This window comes from Epinephelus fuscoguttatus, linkage group LG3, assembly GCF_011397635.1.
Source record: "Epinephelus fuscoguttatus linkage group LG3, E.fuscoguttatus.final_Chr_v1".
NCBI classification, from domain to species: domain Eukaryota; kingdom Metazoa; phylum Chordata; class Actinopteri; order Perciformes; family Serranidae; genus Epinephelus; species Epinephelus fuscoguttatus.
This window is the reverse complement of record NC_064754.1, coordinates 19,685,555-19,710,992: the sequence shown is the minus strand read 5'-3', so window position 1 is coordinate 19,710,992 and position 25,438 is coordinate 19,685,555. Positions and strand designations below refer to the sequence as shown.

General features: G+C 40.3%; 1 protein-coding gene across 1 annotated transcript in view; it reads left to right on the top strand.

Moving 5' to 3' along the window:
• The window catches only part of gstcd (glutathione S-transferase, C-terminal domain containing), an 86,554-nt gene that overhangs the window by 10,562 nt on the left and 50,554 nt on the right, over window positions 1–25,438 (top strand). Inside the window, exon 5 of the mRNA XM_049571613.1 lies at window positions 2,478–2,571. Within this exon, the coding sequence (XP_049427570.1) occupies window positions 2,478–2,571 (94 nt within the window). The remainder of the gene's footprint in view (window positions 1–2,477; window positions 2,572–25,438) is intronic.

Sequence of the window (25,438 nt, the reverse complement as noted above, 5' to 3'; positions counted from 1 at the left end):
CAACAGTTTGACACCAACCATTTCTCAATGCACAATTGCAATGAATCTAGGGATTTCACCATCTACAGTCCAGAATATCACCAAAAGATTCAGAGAATCCACAGAAATCTCTGCATGTAAGGGGCAAAGCTGAAAACCAATATTGAATGCCCGTGACCTTTAATCCCTCAGATGGCAATGCATTAAAAACTGACTTATTTTTTAGGTTTACTACATGGACTCAGGGATGCTCTGAAAAACCATTATTGGTAAACACAGTTTGTCGCTGTCTATGAATGCAAGTCATGACTCTATCTTGCAAAGTGAAAGCCATGTATCAACAAAATTTAGAAGCTATGGGCCTGAGATGGACTGACACAAATTGGAAAAGTGTGCTCTGACGAGTCCACATATAAAACTGCAGGGCCCATGGTGTCATGGGTAATTTGCACATCTGTGAAGGCACCATGAATGCCGAAACGTACAGAAAGGTTTTGGAGCAACATGTGCTGCCATCTAGACAACATCTTTTTTTAGCAATGTCCTTGCTCATTTAGCAAGACCATGTTAAGACACTTTCTGCTCGTGTTACAACAGCATGGCTTTGTAGTAAAAGAGTGCGTGTACTTAATTGGCCTGCCTGCCATATAGACTTGTCTCCCGTTGAAAATGTGTGACACATCATGGAGCACAAAACGCAGCAATGGAGACCCTGGACTGTTGAGCAACTGAAATTGTATATCAAGCAAGAATGGGAAAGGATTTCACTCACAAATCTTCAACAATCAGTGTCTTCAGTTCCCAAACACTTACTATGTCTTGTTAAAAAGAAAAGGTGATGTAACACAGTGGTAAACATGCCCTGTCCCAACTTTTTTGGAACTTACTGCGGGCATCAAATTCAGAATGAGTGTGTATCTATATAAAAAGTTTGAGACTTTGAACATGAAATTTCTTGTCTTTGGACAAATTGATTTGCAGATCATTGCATTCTGGTTTCATTTACATTGTACACAACATTCCAACTTTTTTGGACTTGAGATTGTACTTTCTAGTTTTTTCTAAGATACCAAGTATTTGAAAGTCACAAAGCTCAAGTCCAAGTCATTGCTGTTAAAGTCCCCAAGTCAAGTTTCAAGTCGTTTTTGACTTTGAGCTGGAAGTAGGGCTGTTGGATTATGGAAAAAATCATAATCACGATTATTTTGGTCAAAATTGAAATCACGATTATGCAAACGATTATGCGACGCACGTGATGACTTATTTACACGTCGGCATGTCATTTCTGTTTCCACATGGTCGCGCATTTACAATTCTCCTCTGCTCTCTGTATCGCGCATGGCGGAGTTCAGCCCAGATGTGAACACACACACACACACACACACACACACAACACAGACCAACCTCTCTCGCTCTCCCTCTGCCATTTTCAGCACGCTGTTTTTGAAATCTTTGGCCATCATCTGCCCCTCGCATTTTTCAATTTCACCTACTTGACTGGCTTGTGGAGTGAACATAGGAAAGGAGGGTAGGGGGTAGTATTGCGCATGCACGGCTTCCGGGTGCGTTTGATTTGCAACACAACAACGACAGACAACGAGAGTAAACTGACAAGAAGCGCGTAATCATTTTGTGTCGATTATTTTGTTTTCATAATCGTTGAAAGCCCAAATCGTAATCTAGATTAAAATTCGATTAATTGGGCAGCCCTAGCCTGAAGTGTGACTCGGGTCCACACATTCTGATAAAGTTATCATGAGATGCATCGCCACATGAAGTTATTGTAGTGATAACTAAATACACAATATTTGGCGAAAAAAATACCACAAAGAAAAACATAAGGCATCACATTAGTGTAATTTCAACCACAACAGCAACCTATTGTGAGATACCACTTTACCACTATATGAATGACATTTTATCTACGCCACACATCCCTTTTACACCGTAATCACACTGTGATTTCCTATCTGTTAGTGGCCCTATTATCAGATTTAATTAGAGAGGCCACTGATGAGAAGGCAAACATGAAGCTGTTACAAAATATTTTCCCCAAAGAGTTTTTTTGTATTAATTTGTTTGCAACGATAAAGACTCTCCCGATTTCCCACCTTTATGGACTGAGCTGTAGCACATTCTTATCAATGTAACCCTCTTTTCGTCAATGAAAAACAAAAGAGCTTTAGTTGTAAGCACACTCTTACCTTGTACGTCTCAATTTTCAGTGTTTCACCAGTATTTTTCTGAAGTGTGTTAGATGTGCTCGAGTATGTGCTGTAGTGGTGTAGTCTCTTAAGAGAGTAGTAAGTGCACTAACAGTGGCCTTTCCTCAAGTATAGCTTCAGATCAGTGTAAGCAAGGTAACAAAGGGTTTGTTCAAGAATAGTACTCTTTAAACTGCTTCATTACAACCATTTGGACCACAGAACCTCAAGGCTGTGGTGAGGGTTTCCATGGTAACATGTGCATTTGTGTGTGTGTGTGTGTTCCTCCCCTAGGAAAATGGCATCAAGGCAGTGTTCGCTCCTCATCCTTGCCCTGCCTGGACCCTCCCATGGGACAGCTTACCAGAAGCTATCAACCCCGCTGAAGGTAAAGTCAAATCTCTGCCTTGTGGCTCTCCTCTTTGCTTTCTACATTCTCCTGCCCTTCTGCCCTCAAACTCTGTATTCTGCTCTTTTGGCTCGATTCTTTTCCTTTTTGTTTTTAGTTTTCTTGTTCTTGTTCCTAACCATAACCTCCTCCTCTTATCGTTTTTACCTCCTCCATCTCTTAATCGGTATGCCTCTACATCACACCTACTCCCTCAGTCTTCCACCTTATTACTTGGTGAAACAAACATTACTGATACCGTGAAATAAGAGCGAGGAATGTGCGTAAATATTTGCATAAACCTTCCTGTAGTACTGTGGCCTGGTGATTTTCATTGGCACCTTACTGCCCCTTAAAAAAGTATTAGCCACTGACACATCACAGAGCTTTCTGTGGAGCCTCAGCTGGATGTTTTCCCCCACGAGGCCCCCCTAATGAATTTTAAAGTGCTTATCTCGATGTGTTATCCTCCTTATGTTGTGGGGTGAAAGTGTGAAAGACTCAGCACAGCAGAAGCGCAGAAAAACATGCACACACTGAAGGCACAAACAACTAATGTGCAGCGTGGAACTTGTGCATACGCCTTAGTGGTTGCTGATTGGACTGAGAGCAGTATCTAATAGGCAGTGGAAGGGCTGTTGATTGCTGCCCCAGGTGGCACTGGTGAAGCAGAGAGAAGAAATCTCAGTGTTTCTTTGTCTCCCTTTCTCTCGCCTGCATTGTTTTTCTTCTTATTAGTGAGATGTCTGTGTCGGTGGCGATGCTAAATGTTATGAATGCACACGGTGGACTAGCGGCGATATATCAGTGTTACTGTTTATAGGCAAATGGAGGAGGAGAAGACACATATAAAGCTAATATGAATATTTAGATGTTTCCTTTTCTCTTCATCATTGTGTTTTGCATTTGTTTCTTGCTCCTGGTCATTTGCACTTACGTGGAAAATTGTCATAAGCAGAAGTTCATTCTCGTCACTTATTCCTCCACTTATCGGAGAACACGGGAAATTAAAGCTGGAGAGGTGTTTTTATTATCAAGATGTATATGGTACCATAAGTTCAGCTTCCTCCCTCTTTTGGCTCTCGACTTTGTGCAGGCCCAGCTAGCTTACACTTCATTACCCCCTGTAGTATACTGTTAATGAATGTAAACAACAAATTGTATTGTAAGTGAACTTAAATTTTACTTCTATAGAACTTTTTAGGCCCGTGGTTACAGAGTGCTTCGCAGAACAAATACAGGGAATGGTTAAGCAGAGAGAATCAAAACTAAATGGATTCATGCCTCAGTGACTGCATGCTATGTTACTGTTGCTTTGCTTCAGTTTTCACTGACTATACCAGCTTGTGGTCCATGTTTTACTTATTTTTTCTTTGATTAAAAGAACTGCAATGATGCTGCAGTGGTGCAGTGGTTAGAATCGTTGCATCACAGCAAGAGGGTGCCGGGTTTGTCGTGTCTACATGTTCTCCCCATGTCAGCGTGGGTTTCCTCCAATTCTCCAGCCTCCTCCCACAGTCCAGTGACATGCAAGTGACTCTAAAATAGGTGTGAATGTAAATGTAAATGGTTGTCTGACTCTATGTGTCAGCCCTGTGATAGTCTGGCAACCTGTCCTAGGTGTAACTGCCTCTCGCCCAAGGTTAGCTCTTAGAGGCTCCAGCCCCGCGGCGACCCTGAGAAAGATAAGCAGTTGTGCAAATGAATGAATAAATGAAGGATTTTCTTTATCATATATGATACTAAACTGAATACATTTGGGTTGTGGACTGTTGGTCAAAAAATGTATCTAGATCACCTTGGTCTGTGGGAAAGGAGGTATATGCAGCATTCAGAGCATATCTGGGATTAAGAGTCAGATTGAGGCTGACTGAACACGGCTCTCGCCATCAAGGTTTCTGAGCCTAACGGTGATACCAAAGTAAACAGTGCTGACAGAGCTCACAGTGGGGGTCAACCTGAAGGTTGGCGTTACGCTTATGCGGGATTTATACTTCTGCATCGAATCGACGCAGTACCCTACACTATAGCTTGACATGCATTTCCACAGAAAAGTAACTATGCATCGTGGTGACGCAGACCTGTCTATTTTTGTAAGCTGAAACCATTTCCCTCAGTGGAAACAAAGCTTTTATTTTATTTAATTTCCTAGATTAAAAAAACAATACACCGTGAAGACAATAAAGCCTCCACTAAAATAGCATTTTAAGTCTTGTGTGTGATTTATCCTGGCTTTATATGAGCAGAGGAAATCTCTGCTATTTGCTAGGCTAATTTATACAATGTAAAATTCCATAGGCTTGTGCTAATATCGTTAGCATGCTATATTTGTTTGGAAAATGTGTTCAGTATAAGACAGCTGTTTTGGCGGTGAACCTTGTGAGTTGTAATGGATACAAATTTTGTAAGGTTGCCTTTCCTAGAGGAAAAGTCAGCTAGCTGCTAGGCTAATTTATACAATGTAAAATGCCATAGGCTTGTGCTAAAAACATTAGCATGTTGTATTTGTGAGGAAGATGTGTCTAGCAAAAGACAAGTGTTTGTCTGTGAATGCTGCGAGTTACAGTTAAGCTGATTTGTGTACTTGTGTTTGAAATTGTCTCTATTAAGCCAATTTAACAGCATTTCACAGAAACCCTGATGCTCTGCATAGAGCTGACGCACAAGGATAAATTCCACTTACACGCTTACGACAGCGCCGTCCTGCCTCAGTGGGTTATCAGCAGTATTCCTTATGAGCACAATGCACAGCAGCACTGATTTCTTAGCCAGCGGGATACACATACAGGTACTGACATGCACTAACATACACTGGCGACAAGACTGTCTACCACAACAAACTACAGAGAAGATCAGATTACAACACACATAGAGGCAGTGTGTTTTTATTTTCTAGTCAGGATGCCATTTCTTCACTATATCTTTACATAGCAAATAGTGGTGTGCTGCTGTATTAATGCTCTGAATCTTGTATACAGCCCCTTTAATGGGTATTTCTTACAGTGTTTTGGGCATTTTATTGGCAATTTTAGATACGATTAATCAGTAGGATTAATCAGTCATGAAAACATCCCTATTAATTAATATCACCATGTCTTTTTTTAATTGACTCAGTAAACAACATTCATGACTAACCATTTTTTGTTATGTTTGCCATTTTCTGGTGGTGCAAATATTCCACACATATCAATTCAGTATGACCTCAATTTAAAAGCTCTAATTGGTTTAGGACTTGATTACTTTATTAATCAGGGCTAAGTAAATATACAGTGAAGTCAGCATTATTTGAACACTGACAGTCTTTAAAACTCCTTTTGTTACCATGTCTGCACATTTTGGAGTGTTGAGCCTTCTGCATTGTCCTGAAACACACCCAGTGAGGATGAGAACAGCCTCTAACACAAAAGTATTAGTGGTAGTGTATTATAGCTTAAAGCCAGCACTTAAACCTGATAGTCACAGTTTCATTTCAAGTACAAAGTGCTGGATTAGAGTCAACACAATGAAAAACATTATCTCACTATTTTTCGACTTTAATGTACAAGCTGTAATTTTACAAGCATTTGCAGCCTTTTCATGTGTTCCCACTGTACAACTTAATAATCTGCCTCTATCCCAAAAACCCCACTGACAGCTAAACAGAAGAGCTCTTGGTGATGTGGGCAGCGAATCTATTCTGAGAAAGAGAGAGAGACCACATTTTAGCCGCCCCACTTTTGTCGGCACTCTGCATGATAAACTGCACTGTTGATATCTCCTTCTGCAGTGTTAGGTTTGTAGGTAGGTAGCCCCTGCGTTTCAGTGCTGTGTAATTAAAGAGAACCAGAGACGAAAGGCAGACGATTTGTACTGGGCCCCAGTGCGTGGGCTTTCCCATCTATCTACCTTGCTTATACACAAAATGGTTGTACACATGCCCACATGCACTACAGGAAAAATGTCCCCCTTACGTATGCATTAATATTTCCATACCTGCAAAATTAATATAACACCCACAAGTCTTTGAAAGCTGTCTTATTTACATGTATAAGCTTACCAGTGCATATACAGTATTTGGGTAGTTCTGTTTCAGCGGTGTATTCCAGAACATTGAATGTAAAATGAAGCAATGACAAGAAGGTAAAGGTGCCGACTTTGAGCTTTAATTTGACCGTTTACATCCAGGTTCACTGAACTGTGTACAAATTTTAGTCCTTTTTATCCATACGCCCAAAGGGTAAAAGAGGTTACAATTTGCACAGCCAGTATGGATGTGAACACTTTTTAAAACCCTTAAAGCAGAAAATCAGCACTTTAACCTTCCTTGTTTTATTTGAAATCCATTATGGAAGTATAGAGCTGGTATTAGGGTTGGGCGGTATCTATTTTTTCATTCCTTCTTACCTTCCTGACATTTCAGCAGAATATATAGTATATAATGGTATTTGTGTAGAAAACAACACAAAAAAAACTAACGTCAAAAAAGAGAAAGACGAGCTGCTGGTGATAGAATTCATTGTAGCATGTGTGAGATTGCCTTGCCGACAATGTAGGGCTGGGTAATATTTTAAAATTTTCCAACCAGCCAGTGTCAGCCCAACAATAGGCCATTGCCTACATATGTAAACATGCAGGTGTGTTTCTCCTCATAAATAAATGGTCCAGTTGTCAAAAAATAAACAAAATGAAATCACAAAATATCATAAATAAACATATTGTCCTTATTAAACTGAAAAATACAACCCCACACCTTCAGAAGTCAAGTTTGTCTCTTTCACTGAAACAACACTAGCCTATTTGCCGTGTTAACTCATCATAAAACATACTTAATTTAAACTCGACAGGAACAAAATAAATCTCATTTAAACCATCTCGCGTAGTCTTTTCACTGTTCCAACAATTACCAGCTCTGATTCGGTTGAAATAAACCCTCAATTCACCGAGTTAGATGTGAAAATAAGCTGCTACATGTGATTTTTTCCCGCTGTTTCTCTCTGCGGTTGCTGATTGGCTTTTCATTAGTCCTGTTACCTTAACCCCACCACTCACAGTCACTATCTTTCTCAGCTCAGCTGCCTGTTCCACCAGTAGTGACTGACGTCTGGTGGCACATGCTGTGCATTACAATATGTCACCACAATACAGCATCTCCCTATCAGTTTAATATCAAGAGGAGTGTCTGTATTTTCAACGGTATTAAAAATCGTACCTTCTGGATTTCTAAATACCCTGGTATACTGTAGTACTGTGATACTGCCCAAACCTAGCTGATAGACTCTTTCGCTGTCATAAAACTTTATGACTTCACTGTATTTCAGATATATAGTTCATATCTACCTCTACAGTACAGTTGTGAGATAATCTTACATTCATGCACCTCTAAAAACCATGCCTTAATTTATATATTGCGCCCTTGTGTTTATTCAACTAATTGGCATTCAATGATAACAAGTCCTGCATGCTGACACTCAGGTATGCACAATGTATGAACAAAGGGGCCACTATGTATGGGAGCTGTTTACATTTTTGCCCTCCTTGTGTAAAGGGCTGCTTTGCTAATTGTGGTGAGGGCTGTCTGCAGACACGTAAACAGGAGCCATAGTACAGAGCAGCCGAAGTCTTGTCTGCAGTGCTTCACTTATTAGAGGGAGGAGGGGAGGCAGCGAATAAAGCGGGTTAGAATGATGGAGTGTGTGACAGCGGGAGATTGAGATATAGGGGTGAGACAGCCTGAAGAGAGACAAGGGTTATCAGGAGAAAACAAGGCAGGGGAAGAGGGGTGAACGAGACAATCGGCCATAAAAAGGGGAGGGCTGCTGGGGAAACTGCATAGTTGTCATGCTTGAGACATGCTGCTATTAGGTCCTCCGGGGTTGTTTTGGTACACGGAGATGAGATGAGTTCCCATGTCTTTGTCTTAGGTTACAAGAGTATGACAGAAGTTGAACTGCCGGAGTGAAAATTGGCTCCATTTGTCTCTTGTCTCCCTTTGCTTCGACTACAGCAGAGATGTGATTGAGATTTCACAAACTCCACACTTGACTGGCGTGATTTTTTTTTGTTTTTTTCTTTTTTTGTGGTTTGGTAGATGTGGACGGAAAAGTTGAACAATGGACAATACCTTGTGATTATTGGTAGATGTCTTACCACAGTTGGTGTCTTAGTCATGATGCATGTCCTAACACAACATTCCAAGGTAAGCCAGGCAGCTAGTAGAGAGTCAAGAACGTTACTGCACCTGGCCAAGAAATAGTGCGGCACATAACCCTCTGTGATGTTTTTACATTTAGTTTTTTTACACACATTAAACATATGAGGTAAAACATATTAATGGTGGTAGATTTTGTTTCCTTTAGTTGTTTAGCTGTTTCCAGATGGTTGTAGCTTCATATTTAACAGATGGATATGAGATTGGTATCGATCTTCTCATCTAACTCTTGGCATGAAAGTAAATAAGCCTATTTCTCAAAATCTCCATGAATTTCCATCCTAAAAGGCTTTTAAAAAGGATTTAAAAATCTGTCTTTGTTTCTCTGTTCTTGTATTTTATACACTGAGCCTCATGCGGCAACATTCTCTGAATTTAGCTTGTATTTTAAATAGGGCTGCCCCCTCATGGTCGACCAAATGTTAGTCGACCAGAAAGGTCATTAGTCGGCAAGATTTAATCGGTCGCTTAGTCGCAGAAAAAAATTAAAATAAAACAAACATGAAACTATGTTAGGAGCTGCACTTTGCCATAATAAATCAAAACCTATATGACTGGACCATGTGGGAATTTAATTTGAAATACATAGGAAGTGGCCACGCTCAGCAGTCACATTACAAACCAATCACAGCCGACAGATATCTTTCCCTTCTTGTGTAAATATTCAGTCTGATAAATACAGAAAAGTTGATCATTTTAGTGCAGGGCTACCCAGAGCTGAACATCTGTCCCATGTACGACAGGCCTACACACTTATAAACAGCCTCTGGAAGAAGATCAGCTCTGCACTCAGGATTTTAGGTAAATAGGCTGGCACAAAAATGGCACAAGAGTAGTGCCAAGAGCCCAACCTCGTGTTTTCCAGGCAGTTAAAGACACAGCATGTGTATGGCTCCTAATTTACAAGGCTGGTACCTGTGGTTATTCCACAGGCTAGTTAATAACATGTCGGGCAGGAAATCCAAAGTGTGGGATCATTTTGAGAAGGTGAAGGACGAACCCAAGGTGATATATAAACTCATCTTCATTGGTCGACTACAAACATGATGTATCATCTGAAACATGGAAGTAGCTACATGCCCATTAGCCACTTAGCACAATCATTACTGCTTTGCCGACAGTGTCATTAACAGGCGGCTTGCTCAGTGTGTGACGTGCACTTGTAGATAAAATATAGGCCTATATTAATGAAGGTTCATTAGTATGGTTTTGTATTTCTCTGTAATGTAGCACAGTGTTAACAACATTACTGATACTATTCTTTCTCACACCTCAAACTCAAACCATTGTGTTGCCCCGCCCAAAATATGTAAACTAATAATTAATTTAGTATCATAAACACGTGGGTGACTAGTCGACTGATGGCCCTAAATGACGACTATTGGTGGACTAGGAAAATTCTTAGACATGCACACAGAATTCTTAAGGACCCGTCTCACAGTCTGTATTCTGAAGTCAAACTGTTACCCTCAGGTAGATGTTACAGAGCCAGTAAATGTAAAAGCAACCGCTCCAAGCTTGCCATCGTACCAACTTCTTTAACGCTACTCAACAAGAAAACAGGTTAATCCTTACTCATGAATAGGTAAGCAAGTAGGCACTATTACACCATGTTTAATGGATTCTGGGTTTATATTTTTTATGAAATCCTTCTCATATCTACAATGCCTATGTATTTATACATTTCTCAAGACAAGCAATGCTTTATATATCTTCAGTTTTTATATTTGTTGCATGTAATTTATCATGTCTGTGAAGTACCAGTGTCCTGTCACGTTGACTACACATTGCTTCAAGTTGATTGCAGCTGAGTGTAGCACTACTGCTCATGCAAAATTTCCCTCCGGGGAGCATAAAGTATATCTTATCTTACCTAATCTTATTAATTTTCATGAGCGTCAGTACAGGCCTCACAGGAAAATCAAAACCCCAGCAACAGCATAACATCTGTGATGCTGTAAATGCCATGTCAGCAGAGGGACACACAATAGCTGATATTAAAGGAAAATGGTTTGACATGAAAGTGGAAGGAAAGAAAGGCATTGCCCAAGGGTTTCTATAGTCTTTCTTTAGGCCACTAAGTAATCCAACCATTATAATCAGTCTACAACAAATAATAATATAAATTTGATTATATGATGTTACGATCCATTCAGCATGAACAATATGCGGACTCAATATGTGCTCTTAACCATTCATAAAATCTTCTCTTACCTAAGAGAGGAGCAAAAGTAAGAAAACACTGTTGAATCCCAGAAATTAATGGGTCTTAACAAAAGAAGAACACATTGTGGATACAAACATCACTAAGAGGAATTTGTTTGTATATGGCTTCCTGCTTGGAGCCCAGTGTATGGTGTATGATCAAAAACATTTTTTCCTTCCTCTCCTGACTGGCTCTCTTAAACCTGCAGTAGCTGATTTGTTTGGCCATTCGTGGGCAGCAGAAACAAACACGACAAAACACAGCACATATTATCACCTTTCAAGAAGTTGTTGAAAGATGCTAAAAAGTGCTACTTGTATGGATTGATCTGCACTTAAATGGCTTTTCAGCAATATAATGGCCAAGCAGTGTTAAGTGGTTTCAGAGCATCCTGAGGCAAAATTAAAAGGTGGTTCTTGAAACTGTTTGGTTCATCTGAGCTGAAACTGTCTACTCTGCCTCATACATCTTTTCCTGCATCATCATCATCTTCTTTGTAATGTAAATCCCAATGGCCACACCAGCAGTCTTGGCCCACGCTTTACAGTGCTTTGCTTGTTTTCTACACTGTCCACAGGTTTAATGAGTAGTTAAACATCTGTCATGTTTAGCCTCCAGATACCCCTCAGATGCTTACCATACTGCTTTGGGAATAGGACCTGCCTGTAAGATGCATCAAAGTTGAAATATCAATCCAAAAGCAACTTTCAAATATGTTATGTAGGTGGATATGTGTGTTTTTCCTTCCCTCTGTGTTTGTAAAACTTTATTCTCTGACTTTGATTCAAAGATGTCCAGCGCGCTCTGATACAGTGTTGCTGTGTTGATTTCATCCACTGTTAAATCAGTCTGGCGACGAGTGTGATTTCCCCTCAGGCATATCATCTCACTGTTATTGAACTAATTAGCTGGATTTGATTCAAGTCCAGATTTATGTATTTCCCTTTACGTTTTCTTAATTACCTTTGAGTGGATAGTGAAAGGGGGCCCTAAGGAAATGGTTTCTCTCAGCTGCACTTTACTCAAGTGCATTATTGTTAACTTTGGATAAAGGAACATTGCAAAGATTTCATTTTTCCACTTATGCAGAATTGTTTCTTTTAGAGGATTATGACATGACATCCTTCACATTTCATTACTGCCTGACATTAAGTATGAATAATATTTATTTTTGATTATAATCAGTGTAAGGTATTTGTAGAAAAGAATTCTCTTTACAATTTATATTCGGAGTAGTTTAAGGCTGTTTCGACAAGAGAATCGTTGGCCTACTGGTCTACATCTCTATGGGCCTGTTTACACCTGGTATTACCGTGCGTCTTGAGTTATCTGATCACAAGTGGACAGCGTTAAACAAGCGTACATGACCCCCAAGATGCATTGTGATCCAATCACTCAGACCAGTGGTCCCCAACTGTTGATTGGTCCAAAACTGGGTCACGGGTCCTTTGTAAAGGGACTACAAGTGACTCTCAAATGTGTCAAGTTTGTAAAAAACACACTTTATTTTGAAGTCCAGTGAATTCCTGGCACAAAACCTTTATTTTCATTTGCCATTTCCTGCTGTAGAGTTACCGACTAATTGACAGCTTCTTGACAGAGACAGCTAACTAGCTTGACGAAATGTTCATGCAAGTGTGACACTGAATATATTAAACTGTGTGGACGTTGAACCAATGACTGAGGAGAAATCTGGACCCTGTGGCTGGACCAGTTGGTAACCACTGCATTAGACCACATATATTTTGTAGTGTAGACATTAATGTGTCCTGATGTGGCTGTGACAAGGACAGTATCATCAGTACAGCATGCTGTGGTTGTTTTGGTGACAGTGGGCTAACACTCTATAACCTGCCCATTTTAAAACGAACTGGGCAAAGTGTTGTGTCACCAACCACCATTTTGCCCTATGAAAGGAGCCAAGCTGAAGTACTCTGACATTGCTACTTCCAGCTGTACGGATACAACTGCTAATGTGACTAGCCAGCATACTGGTGAGCAGCTAGAGAATGTGTAGATGTCATACATTTGCGCGAGACCCTTCGACCCTCTGTGTAAGTGATGTATGCAGCAACAAATCTGAACTCAAGCGGTCAGCTGGAGATGCATGATAGACACAGGCGTGAGTGCCGATGTGTCTCGGCTGTCCACTGTGTTCAGATCACCAAAACACACATAAAGACCAGGTATAACCAGGTTCTGTGATGTATTAAATTTGTTTTTTCTGGATTCAACCACTCCTGTAAACTTCACATCATATGACAGTCTGTTCACCATAATCCCCAAATTGAAAACCACTGGCCTAGTCAGATTTAAACCAGCTCTAATCAATTTTTTTGCATTAACAATGGATCAAATGATAATGTGATTTGCAGTTCCACTCAGCTCTGTGGAGCTTTTTAGCATTTAGCAGCTTAAGAGCCAGATATTTCCCTCAGGAGCTGATGGAGACGAATTCAGTGCTGAAAGGAGAGCGAATATTTAAATTATTTGCCAGGTGGCCAAGAACACGACTTAAAATGAATTCTGATGATGTGTGTCTGATGGGTAACTGTTTGCTAACAAATTCACCAGTCTATCTGTTTTCCAGGCCTTGCCTTTGGTCATGAATTTTCAATAGTGAATGAAGGATTAGATTAGATTTTATCTCTTTGAATCCAAGGTTAACTTCTCTACAACTACAATCGACTATAGTCATCAGTTAAAATGAGTCTGTCCTTTTACTCTTACTGGCATGAAATCTGTGAATTTCAACAGCAAATACATTTTTTCACCGACTTGACATCTTCAACATTGTCATTATATAATAAATCACAGAAAAAATAGAAATGTAGTTGATTGAAATATTTTGATTTAACTCAGTCTTAACACAAATACATTTCCCTGTCCTACCTGTGGAGCTTGTGCACAACACTTCAGTCATCTGACTGAATTTGAGTCTGTGTACATGGCTGTTTTTTCCCATCCAGCTGTCAGGCTGAATGGAGCTCTGCTGAGAAAAACACAGCAGGCTTAGTCACAGATCGGTTTAACTGCTGGCCTGCATATTACCACATCAGCTTAGTCGAGAGATAATGTCGACTGATTCTCTCCCCTTCTCCCTCTGTGTTTTCTCGCGAATGTGTTAGTGTTTTTTGCGGGGTTGTGAGTTCAAAACAAGTGACAAGGGCAAAGTCGAGGCAAGATCATTTAAAAAGAAAAAAAAAAGTCTGCCTGCCTGTCAGAAACTTGTCAAAAGGTGCTTGCCATCCTTAGGCTTCTGTCAGACAAATGTCAAGGGTAATCTAGATGGAAGATTAGTGGCTTGATTCTGCCTCAAAAACTTGTGTACACATATTCTGCTTTTATCAGTCTATGTTGATGTAAGCCTGAGTTGATGAGAGCCAGTTTTCCAATTCTAAACGGAACTTGCTGATCTCGTCACCTTTCAAATATTCAACTCTCCGAACTCCAAATGCTTGTAATGAATAAATTATTCCACCTCCGAGTGTCTCGTAGAATGTTTGATCTGGGAATCTTAGAGTTGCAAAGGAAGATTAGTAGGAATTGCAACTGTTCTTGGAGAGCGAATGTACCAGACAAACCTTAAACCCTTTTTTTGCAGACAGGTCATTGAGACAGGACAGCACATTTCTATACTTCTGCAATATTTCTTTATTCATTTATTGATTTAACCTTTATCAAACTAGGGGAGTCCCATTGAGATTAAGAATCTCGCTTTCAAGGGAGACCTTGCCAAAGCAGGCAGCAGCATAAATAAAACATATAGTTCCAGACAGACCACACAAATAACACAAAAAGAGACCAAATATTAAGGAAGTAAAGAAGTTTAAAAAAGTCTGTTAAATAACCAGGTAAATTAAAAACATTGATGTGTTAAGGAATCTACCTGTCATTCCTTTATTCAGGATTTGGGCCTTTGGAACACAAAGAAGTCTTGAGAATGCAAAGGTATTGTCTGACACTTGATTAAGATTGATAAATACACATAGGCAACATGGGAGCAATCCTAGAACTGAAAAGTGCACCAATGACAGAGCCTCCGGGTGGCCAGAGCAGGCCCTCCTACCCAAGAGTATAACTCACAGTGGTGAGTCAGAGCTTTACAATTGGTAATGAACCTGAGGGAAGCATGGTAAGCTGTGTGAACCATAAAAAGACACTGAGCAGATGCATATTTAACAGGTCGCTATAATCCATCACAGGTACAAAATTTAAATAAAAGACTCCGCAGCCATGCGAGCAGCTCCATGGGGATGAACATAGGTGCAGTGGTGCTTTCACCTAAATGCTAATTTCAGCAGGCTCACAATGGCAATACAAACATGCTGATGTTTAGCAGTATAATGTTTACTATATTCATCTTAGTGTAGCATGCTAGTGTGCTGACAGGTACTAATTAGCACACAAAGCAAAGTATAGTTAATGCTGATGGTAATGCCATTTGTTTTACAGGGATCTGACCATAAACTAAATAGTGGACGAATACATTTTTCGTCATGCTTTCTTACTTCATGGTGGCGCTAGATGAGAAGTAAAGGGACCCCCAATGATATTACAGTTTACTCTGAGGGAACCTTGAACATCTGGTCCAAATTTCACTTTCATAGTTGTCAAGACATTTTTCTCAAAACCACAAATATCAGGCTCATGGTAGTGCTAGACAAAAAGTCAGACGATCTTCAAAGACATCGGGTATAATTGTTGAGGAACCATGAATGTTGGGTCAATCAATTCAATATATGTTCAGATATTTGAGTGGATAAGTAAGAGGGCTGGGCATCCTTTAAAATTATGATTCCAGTACCTGTACCCTTAACGTGAATCTGATACCAATGGTGTGTTTCATTTGATACCTTTTTTTCAAACTTCATTCGATACCCATCATGTAAAAGGAAGCATTCAGTTGCATAAAATGCCACCATCACTCAAAGCCAAATTATTTTAGTTTAGTATAGCCATACTTTCAAACATTTTGGTGGCACCTTGGTACGCCAAACTGTCAACTCTGTCAAATACACTGCACTCAACTTCACCACACCACAAACTGTATGGGAGGTAGCTCCTTCAGTAATGGGCCAATCGAATGTCAAACTAAATTGAGGAATGCTTGAGGTGATTGGCTGCAAGCAAAATCATACAAATATTTTTTTAGATCTGCGTAGGATGGATAGAGCGCAGGTATCGTTTCACTGGAGAAGTTTCGATACTACTTTGCACTGGGTTCTTTTGGTTGATACCTCAAAGGTATCAAGTGCCGATACCCAGCCCTAATAAGTAAAGACTTTGACTTGCTGGTGCTCAATGAAAAGTCAGGGGTTCATCCAAGATCTGTAAGCTTCAGCTAATAGAGGCAATGACTGTTTGTGCGACATTTAATGACAATTCCTATAATACTTGTTGAACTGTTTGTCTGGAACAAAGGGGTGGACTGATAGACTGACATTGCCACCCCGACTGTAGAGCGACACAGTTAGCGTGGCTAAAAGCTGCATGTGTAAAAGCGCTCAGATTGTCTGTTTGCCTTTAAGGTGGGCTGTGTGTTTATGAGTTTTGCACGTAGAGCTGTCAGTGTGTGTATAATTAAAGGTAAATTGCCTGTTATTAAAACTAGAGATCATAGAGGTTTTTTGGAGAGCATATGTTAATACAAACACATAGATGTGATTTGATGAAAATGTTGTTATTGAACATTAGCAGGGGAGATCTGTTTGTACTGCGTGCTGGCGTTTGGTTAACACCTCATTCCCTTGGGCTTACAGCTCCGAATAGCAGGCTGTGACTCCCAAATCACTCCTCTCATTCTCAATTAATTGAACTCATTAGAGCTTTTAAATTGGAGATTTAAAGATACGCAGTAAACATGGGACCAAGCACAACAGGCAACCAGCTTTGTTACTCCCAATTAGAGGGATAATTGGCACTTTATTTCTACAATTCAAGTTCAAACACATCTAAACTCCCCGGAGGAGCACCGCAGAGTTTCACTATTTGCAGTGATGTTTGAGTTGTGCCCATTTAAATGCAGAGCCACTGGCTGCCTCCATGATGAGCTCCCTGCAAATGTCATATCATGAATATTCATTTGTCTCCTTAGTTTTGTTTTGTTCAATAATCTCTGGTGAGGCATTGCGATGTGGGTATGGAGCGGGGAGACAATTTGCCTAACCCTCGCCAGCTTTCAGTGGGTTTTGGATTACATAGTGTTTCTTACGCCATTTCACTAGACTCATAATTAATTACTGATTAGTGTTTTCAGCCCTGAGCAGAATGTAAAAACCAAATCTTTCCTCCGCAGGCCTTTGCTTTGGAGCACAGTTTAACACGCTTTGTCTATTAAAATCTTGTATGTTAATAATGTCGAAATGACATTTGAAGGCTACAGCAGATTGACTGTAATAGCTTTTCTCTTATTATTTTGCTGTTGGTGCTTTTCGACTTTTGCCTTTATAGAGATTTAACACAGTGTTTCGTTTTTTGATGGACTGGATGACAAATGCGTTTTTTCGGTTCCTTCAGGAGATACAAACACTTACTGAAGTTGACATACTTTAGTATTTCCATTTTCTGGTACTTTAAGCTTCTGCTCATCTACAAAGAGAGAGGCAGGTGTTGTACTTTTTACTCCACTACATTTTTTTAATTTAGATCAATGATACAAAATACAGTAAAGAAATAAATACATTATTATTGGCTAAGACAAAAAAGTTATTTAAAAAAGAAGAACGAAAACTGATGTTTCAAAAAATCAGACGTATATCCTTATCTCTCATTAGCACAGCCCCCCTATTGTAGCTTCAATTAATTAACTTCTGAACCCCAAAACTGATATTTTGGACAGCCCGTTACAACTGCTGATGTTTTGTCATTGTTGAATTCTACTAACTGCTGGATTTTAAGATATCTGACATTTATTCTGTCAAGGCCAAATGCCCTACCTCGTAGTGTCAGTGAAAGTAAAAAATAATTGTGTGTCCGCCCCGCGATTTAGATCCACTCCAAAATTTAATGGGTTCTACCTTGGTCCATGCTTGACCTTCCCACCAACTTTCAGCCATCTTGATGACGGCCAAACAAACAAACAAACTGGACCACAAAGTAATCAGCACCCCCTTGACCAGCTGCTAGATTGTGATGTACACATTAATGCATTTATTATAATCTGATATCAGTATTCATTGTTTTTCCTCGTATGTAAATTGTGCAACAAAAAATATAGCCTTATATATAGTTGTTCTTAGATTTCTGTTCGAAATATAAGCATCATACCCTTGTAGGCCTTGTTCCGACTGCCGGTTCAAATCTATTTTCTATTTTCTGTTACTGGCATATACAGATTGTATTCAGATTGATTTTAGAAAGCCTGGACAGTAAAAAATAAACAAAAAAAAAACATGAAATGCAATTTTTGCAAATCAGATCCAACCTTCTTTTGGAGGTGGTTTGAGATGCAATTCCTATCGGATTCCTAAAGATGTGTCTCAGGCCAGAGGCTCCAGTGGCTGAAATTGGATTTCAAAGTGTCCACTGCATCACTTGCATCGCAACACAAGACAACAATGTCAAATGCAGAGTGACAGAAATGCTAAGCAGAATCCACAATGCTGCTACTGGCAGAGCACTGTGGAGGACAACATGGAGAACAAGAGTACATAGACAGACACTAAAACAAGTTCTTTGCGGGCACTTTGCAGGCAGCTCATTACAGTCGCCCTTGACAGTGCAATTGTTTGAGAGGCGAAATGATGGGCCTTCATTTCTCAAGCTTCTGTGTTCGTGTCGCCAGTGAAGCTAGTCTTTACCCATGCAAGATTGGCGACTTCTGGACACAAATTCGATCTGATCACTTTCAAATAACTGCGGACAGTCTGTCTTCAAGATCTAAATTGAGAAACAAACCTGAGTTACCTGCAGTCTGAACTTAGCCTATACATACATACTGTACATAAAGCTAAAATGAAAAATAAGACAAAATAGAAGTAGTAGACGTGTCAACTTGGTTGGGACCAGTGACAGACTCAGGATGTTTGTAGGGCAGGGGCGAAAAGGAAAAAAGGGCACCTACTACATGACATGGGGACAAGAGGGCAGCCAAAAGGGCACATCTGCTCATTTTCATCCAATAGGGCACATCCGCTCGTTTTCATCCAATAGGGCACATCTGCTCATTTTCATCCAATAGGGCACATCCGCTCGTTTTCATCCAATAGGGCACATCCGCTCGTTTTCATCCAAGAGGGCACATCATCTTGTTTCAATCACTCAAGAGGGAAGCCAAAAAGGGCCATCCTCTCGTTTTTGTTGATCAAGAGGGCAGCCAAAAGGGGCCATCCTCTCGTTTTTGTTAGTCAAGAGGGCAGCCAAAAGGGCACATCCGTTCGTTTTCATCATTCAAGAGGGCAGCTGATAGAGCACATCGTCTCACGTTTCGCCACTCAAGAGGGCACTTTAGCAAAGCGTTTTCAACCGAGGCGGCAACGTCCCCCTGACCCCCCCCCAGTCACATCCTACAAAAGTTCATGCTTCATTAACATAGCAAAGGCTGCCATTCAGTGGCATTATACAACGTGAAGTGATATTTAGAGTCGGCGCCAGTGCAAAGGAAGTCAATAGGAAGATGCCAATGGAGCTAAACAGAGCTGCACTTGTTATACGTGTAAAGCAGAGGGTGTAGCGCCAAATGAATGAAAGTTACATCCTGATTTGATGAATAATATGTTCCACCACAGTCTTGATCCAATTCGTTAACCCAAATTAGCGTCTGGAAGTTTAAAACAGTAACACAATACCTCATTTGGAAAGATACTGAGTACATCTGTTAGTTTCATTTGCACATTTTGTGGCTTGGCATGTTCTGAAATACGTGTTCACAGACTGTTGTTAATTGCAGGAGATACTTCACAGAGCAGGTCTGAGGGAAAGAGCAAGTCGGGTGTTTTAAGTTTGTTCTTTCATTTTTTTTCCATTCAGTTTGTTTTATTTTTATCTCCTCGTCTGTGTGGTTTCCGTCATCTTTTTCTTTTCTCTGCACTAGTTTACCTCTCTCGTTATTTTGTCTCTTTCCCTCTCAGTTTTTCTGTACTGTTTTTCTCTGCCTGCCTGCCTGTCCTGCATTCTCATTACATTTTTAACCTTTTCACTTTTCCCGTCCCTACCTCAGGCTATAAGCATTGCTTTGACATGAAGGGCATATTTATTTATTTAAATCTCCTGACAACACAATTAAAGCATTTTGCCATTCCCACCACTACACGCCTGTGTTTGTTCTTCCCATCCGTGAACAAAGTGCTCTTACTGGAATTCCTCATTTTGGCAGCATAGGCTCAAAGAATGGCTTATTATTATGTTCTGTATCTGGCGAACACTGTAATAGATGATGTGTCATATTTGGTTTCAGTGTGTGCTGTGAGATGTGCTCCTATTGTGGCAGGGACCTCCCCCAGTGCCCACATCTAATTTGGCTCTGAAGAAGGTTGTGTATGGATTTTGGCATGTGGGTCTCAGTTGTCTGTGTTGAACGTCTTGTCGTTAGAGGAGTTTTCCCTCATGTTTTTTTACGCCTGCATGGTGTTGGCTTACACTGCTGTAGGGGTGGGTTGTCATTTGTGTGCGTGTTTTTGTCTGTTTCTGCATCTGCAGAACATTTAACAGTAAATATAAATCATCTAAGTTGCAGAGGCTCCATAGCTCAATCCTGTCACATTCTAGTAACTATAATGGCTTTTGGATAAACAATTGTGGCTGCTGGAATGTGGACAGTCACTCATGTCCCCGGAGGTACTGGCACAATCCTTTTGTCAGAATTTCACATCACATTAATTGAGTTTTAGTTTATATTTTGTGAGAAGTGGTGACAGTGAGATTTGGCCAGGGTTTGGGGGACCCGAAAGAATTAGAAAGTAACAATAGCTTGCATAAAAGGTTTTTTTTTATCTTTTCTTTTTATTATGCAGGTGGCTCAGTAAGACAGAATACTGATTCATCTAAATCCAGCTCTGATTATCCAAAGGGCACATGTAGTGTTTGTGGCCAATCTGCAATCCCTTGATTCTTGTCCCACTTTCCTAAATAAGAATATCTGTGCAGTGCAAAGATATCTGCAGATATAATAAAGAAGTAAATACACATTAAGACTAAACCGTATACTTTCTGTCACTGAAATAAAATATTTATTGGAGAGAGGAGAATCCCTTTATTTCTCTCAGTAGAGGGGGCTGGCTTTGGCAACCCTATGTTTCTGTAAGAAAACCATGAGGAGCAGTGAGGGCCACCAGCTGGCTGGAGTCCAGCCAGCCTTTATTTATCCTTGAGTTAGCACTGCAAGACTAGGGCTAAAAGCCATACTGGCTCGGAGATTTTACAAAGGTGGCAGGCCAAAAGACGTTGACACGGCCCTCCACAGATGCCAGCGTTGTGCCACTTACTCCCTGACTTTGACAGCTCTGGCAGAGTACAGAGAGCAAGGGATGAAGGGGAAGAGAGTGCGCTGAATAAAAACAGACTACTTAGTTTGAGAGAGCAATAGTGAGGGAAGGTTTTGAGGAGACAGAACAGGGAGAAGTCTTTTGTGGATTTTATTTTCAGAAAATATCAATATATTTCATTCATACTGTTATTAAAAGTATTTTTGATAGACAAATCCTACCATAGTTACACCAGAACAGAACATTTTTCTCCTTCTAGTTACAGTACTGCATTTGTTGGAAATAAAACATTGACGATGTCCTAGTCTGCTGTGCATAAAAGTCTTGTACATGCAGTATGGTCATGCAACCACCCGGAGTCAACCACTGTCAATAATTTACCATTTCAGTTTTTTTAAATTTAAACGTTGGTGTAGAGGGTTTTTGTTTTGATGTATACAGTAAGTGTGACACGATTTGTTCATTCCAAAAATGATTATACTTGGAGGTTTGAATAAGAATAAGATATACTTTATTAATCCCCAAGAGGAGATTCAATTTTTTCCACTCTGTTGTCATATACACACAGACCCCAAATACACACACGCACAAACAGGACCTATACATGCATTAAATGGAGAGACATCAGAGCGAAGAGGCTGCCTTGGACTGGCCTCCTGGGCAATTTGTGCCTTGCACAGGGGCATCTTGGCAGTCCCTAGGAGGCGAACTGGCACCTCTCCAGCTAGCAGTCCACGATCCATTCTTGGTCCATATGGGGACTTGAACTGGCGACCCCTGGATTCCCAAGCAAAGTCCCTATGGACTAAGCGACTGCTGCCCCACTGCAAGATAGCATGTCCAAATGCGCACCATTCGAAAGATCTTTTGCCAAACCTGGCAGAAAAACTACACCAATGTTCAGGGATGCAACGAATGGCTAATTATTATGACTAACAATCTATAAATTAACAAGTATTGATGACTTTTTCCCATTAGATGTTTCAATGGGGCTGAGCAATATATTGATTGATTCATATCGTGATATGAGACTAGATATTGTCTTAGATTTTGGTATCATAATATCAAGTGTTGTCTTTTCCTGTTTTTTAGGGCTGCATTACAGTAAAGTGATGTCATTTTCTGAATTTACCAGACTGTTATTTCTTTTTTATCTTCACCCACTTAGTCATTATATCCACATTACTGATGATTACCAATCAGAAAATCTCACTGTGTAAATATTTGGTAAAGGCACTAATAGACAGCGCTACAATATTGTCCCAGTATCGATTAATTGACTAAACGTTTTAACTCTGCTACATTTGTGCCGTTGCTGATGGACACATAGAATATCACTCTCAGGGGCTGGTGTTAGCATGCTGTGCCTCACCTCCATGTGTCTCAAGTTACATTTTCCGTCTAAAGGAACAACTATACTTTCCGTGTCCATGTGTTGACAAGAGAGTCTGGACGCACAGACCGTCCTCATGCAGCTGACTATGTAGGACTGTGCTGACTGTGTGCTTGGACTATAAGCATAAACAACCATGTGAACATGCCCATGTAAGCAGGCACCTAATGTAGTATAAACAGATCCATGTGCATGTCTGTTTCACTTTATATCTGGCACTTCAAGGTGCAGTGAAGGCAGCTTTGTAGGAGCTACAGTGTATGGTGAGTTTTTATTACAGGAAATTGAAACTGGGGAGTACTTGCAGTAGCTTTGATAATACATCACTGTATCTAGTGTTGACATATAACAAATGGACAAATATTTGATGGTTCTTCTGTCAAGGGTCCTTAGCTCAGGATGGGAATGAGCACCTCCATCTTTTCCCCAGGTGTTCAGCTGCGAGGTAGATGGCATATGATTTTCTCCTGGTTGCAGTGGTGCATTTTAAGATCCAGGGCAAAGTGAAGGAAGTAATGCAAGCCTTGTGGTGAAATGCAGGGCAGTAGCTCAGTCCACAGGGACTTTGGTTGGGAACTGGAGGGTTACTGGCCCAAGCCCCTGTCAGGACCAAGTATGGAGCATGGACTAGTAGCTGGAGAGGTGCTGGTTTGCCTCCAGGGCACCACCAAGGCACCAGTCCACCAACTGCTCAAGGCGCCCATTCAGGGCACCCCCATCTCGCCCTGACATCCCTCCATTTAATATATGGAGATGTATGTATTTGTGCATGTGTGTTTTCCCCTCTGGGATTAATAAATTATATCTTCTTTTTTTAAATCAAAGGTATTTTTCTGCCAATCTTGTTGCTGTTTGTTGCTATGTAGAATAAGTCTTTTGTTAAATCACATTCTGATATATTAAAGTGCAACATCCACCTCAAGCCCATAAGCTGGGAAAAATCTAATGTTTTCCTTGTGGACATGGTTTACCAGTGTGTCAGCTTGTGGATAGCCTCAGGTCATTAGTTCCTTACCTGAGCTGAGCTGTGAATGTGCAGCTCAGTCATTTGAATCCTCTCCGAACAACCACAACAGTTTTTTTTTTTCCTCTGCCCGTGGCAAATACAACTTCACTGACAGGACCGATCGATTCCAAACTCCCCAAGTTTTAAAGCAGAGGAGTGTAGATGTTGTTTTGCTACGTCCACTTCAAACAGTGCAGTGAACAGCACTCCAGAGACAGACTGCAAGTCAACATTTAGCCTACACAGTGAATGGTAGCCGAGAGGAGAGAGATGGCTCTGTCTACAAGTCATGGGCCGCCATAAAAATTTCATAGTGTCATTGTCTTGGACAAAACATGCCATATTATTTTGATAGATGTTGAAATAAAAAGGAAATATCAGAGATTTGTTGTCAAGCTGTCTTTGGCCACCCTTTTAACATTTTCTATGATTCCAGAAATGTCAGTATTATTCAGAACAAATACTCTTTGATTAGGAAAAGCATTTTGTTGCAGTGATGAATGTGAGTGTTGCAGAGCTTCTCTGTTGTGTTTGTTTTCAGTTGTTTTTAAAAAATTCAGTGAACCGAAGCAAAGTGAAAAGGCTGAGGGGCTCCATTTAGACACTTTGACATGTTACAACACATAGCGTATTGGCCAAGTGTACTAACTGAACACTATTCCTCCACCAAAGTTATCAGTCATTACAGGAATCTTATGACTTTTATAATCAGTTCCTTTCAAGGAAATTATAGGAAACCATGGGATCCAGAAATATGTGTTATCAGCTTAGATTTGGTAGCATTTTGGGCTGCAAGTAATGATCGTGGTAATGACTGAATAATTTATCAATTTGTGCCTATTCAAAGCCAAAACTGACTTTTGTCAAACAGTCAAGAAATTCAATGGATTAAAGTCACACTGATACAGAATTTAAAATAACAAGCAGATCTTTGAATTCAAGGCACTGTTACCTTGTAAACTTTATTTTCAATTGACTAATCAATTAATTGACAAACCATTTTAGCTGTGCCAGCATAAATTTGGATTTTCATCTTGCAACCCTGTTTACTAGGAATTACATTTGTATATTGCTACATTGTTTTTGTAATTACGTTGTGGACAATGTTATCGCTACCTGGATTATGTTCAGAGATGTTTCTATGAGTTAATGAAACACTACATTTATGTAGTGCGCTGGATTCCCAGGGAGGTGGTCTGGGTGGATGGCAGTTAAAGTACAAGACTGTGACACCAGAATCCAAGGTTCAGGTCCAGACTTGTGTGTGTGGTGAGGTTAGGCAACAAAAGCACTTTGGTTAAAGATAGCTCGACCTCACCTGAGCGCTGTGGGGGTACACCTCCATAAATGTCCCAAAAACAGAAAATAAGAAAAAATAAGAAAACATAGGCAGAGGGCAGAATCTCTGCAGAACATTACCAACTAAAATCAAACTGATTACAGATTTAACATCCCTCACAAAAAAGGTCAAATGCTGGCTAAAAGCAAACCAGAGCTGTACCCACTCTGTGCTAACTGCACTCAAACTTCTAAGGGTTATTAGTGTAAGTTTGTTGGTGTATTGTGGTGTGGGTACTTTAGTTTATGTATTGTGGTATGTGGTACGTCTATTGATGTATTGTGGTATATGTGCTGTGGTGTGTGTATCTTG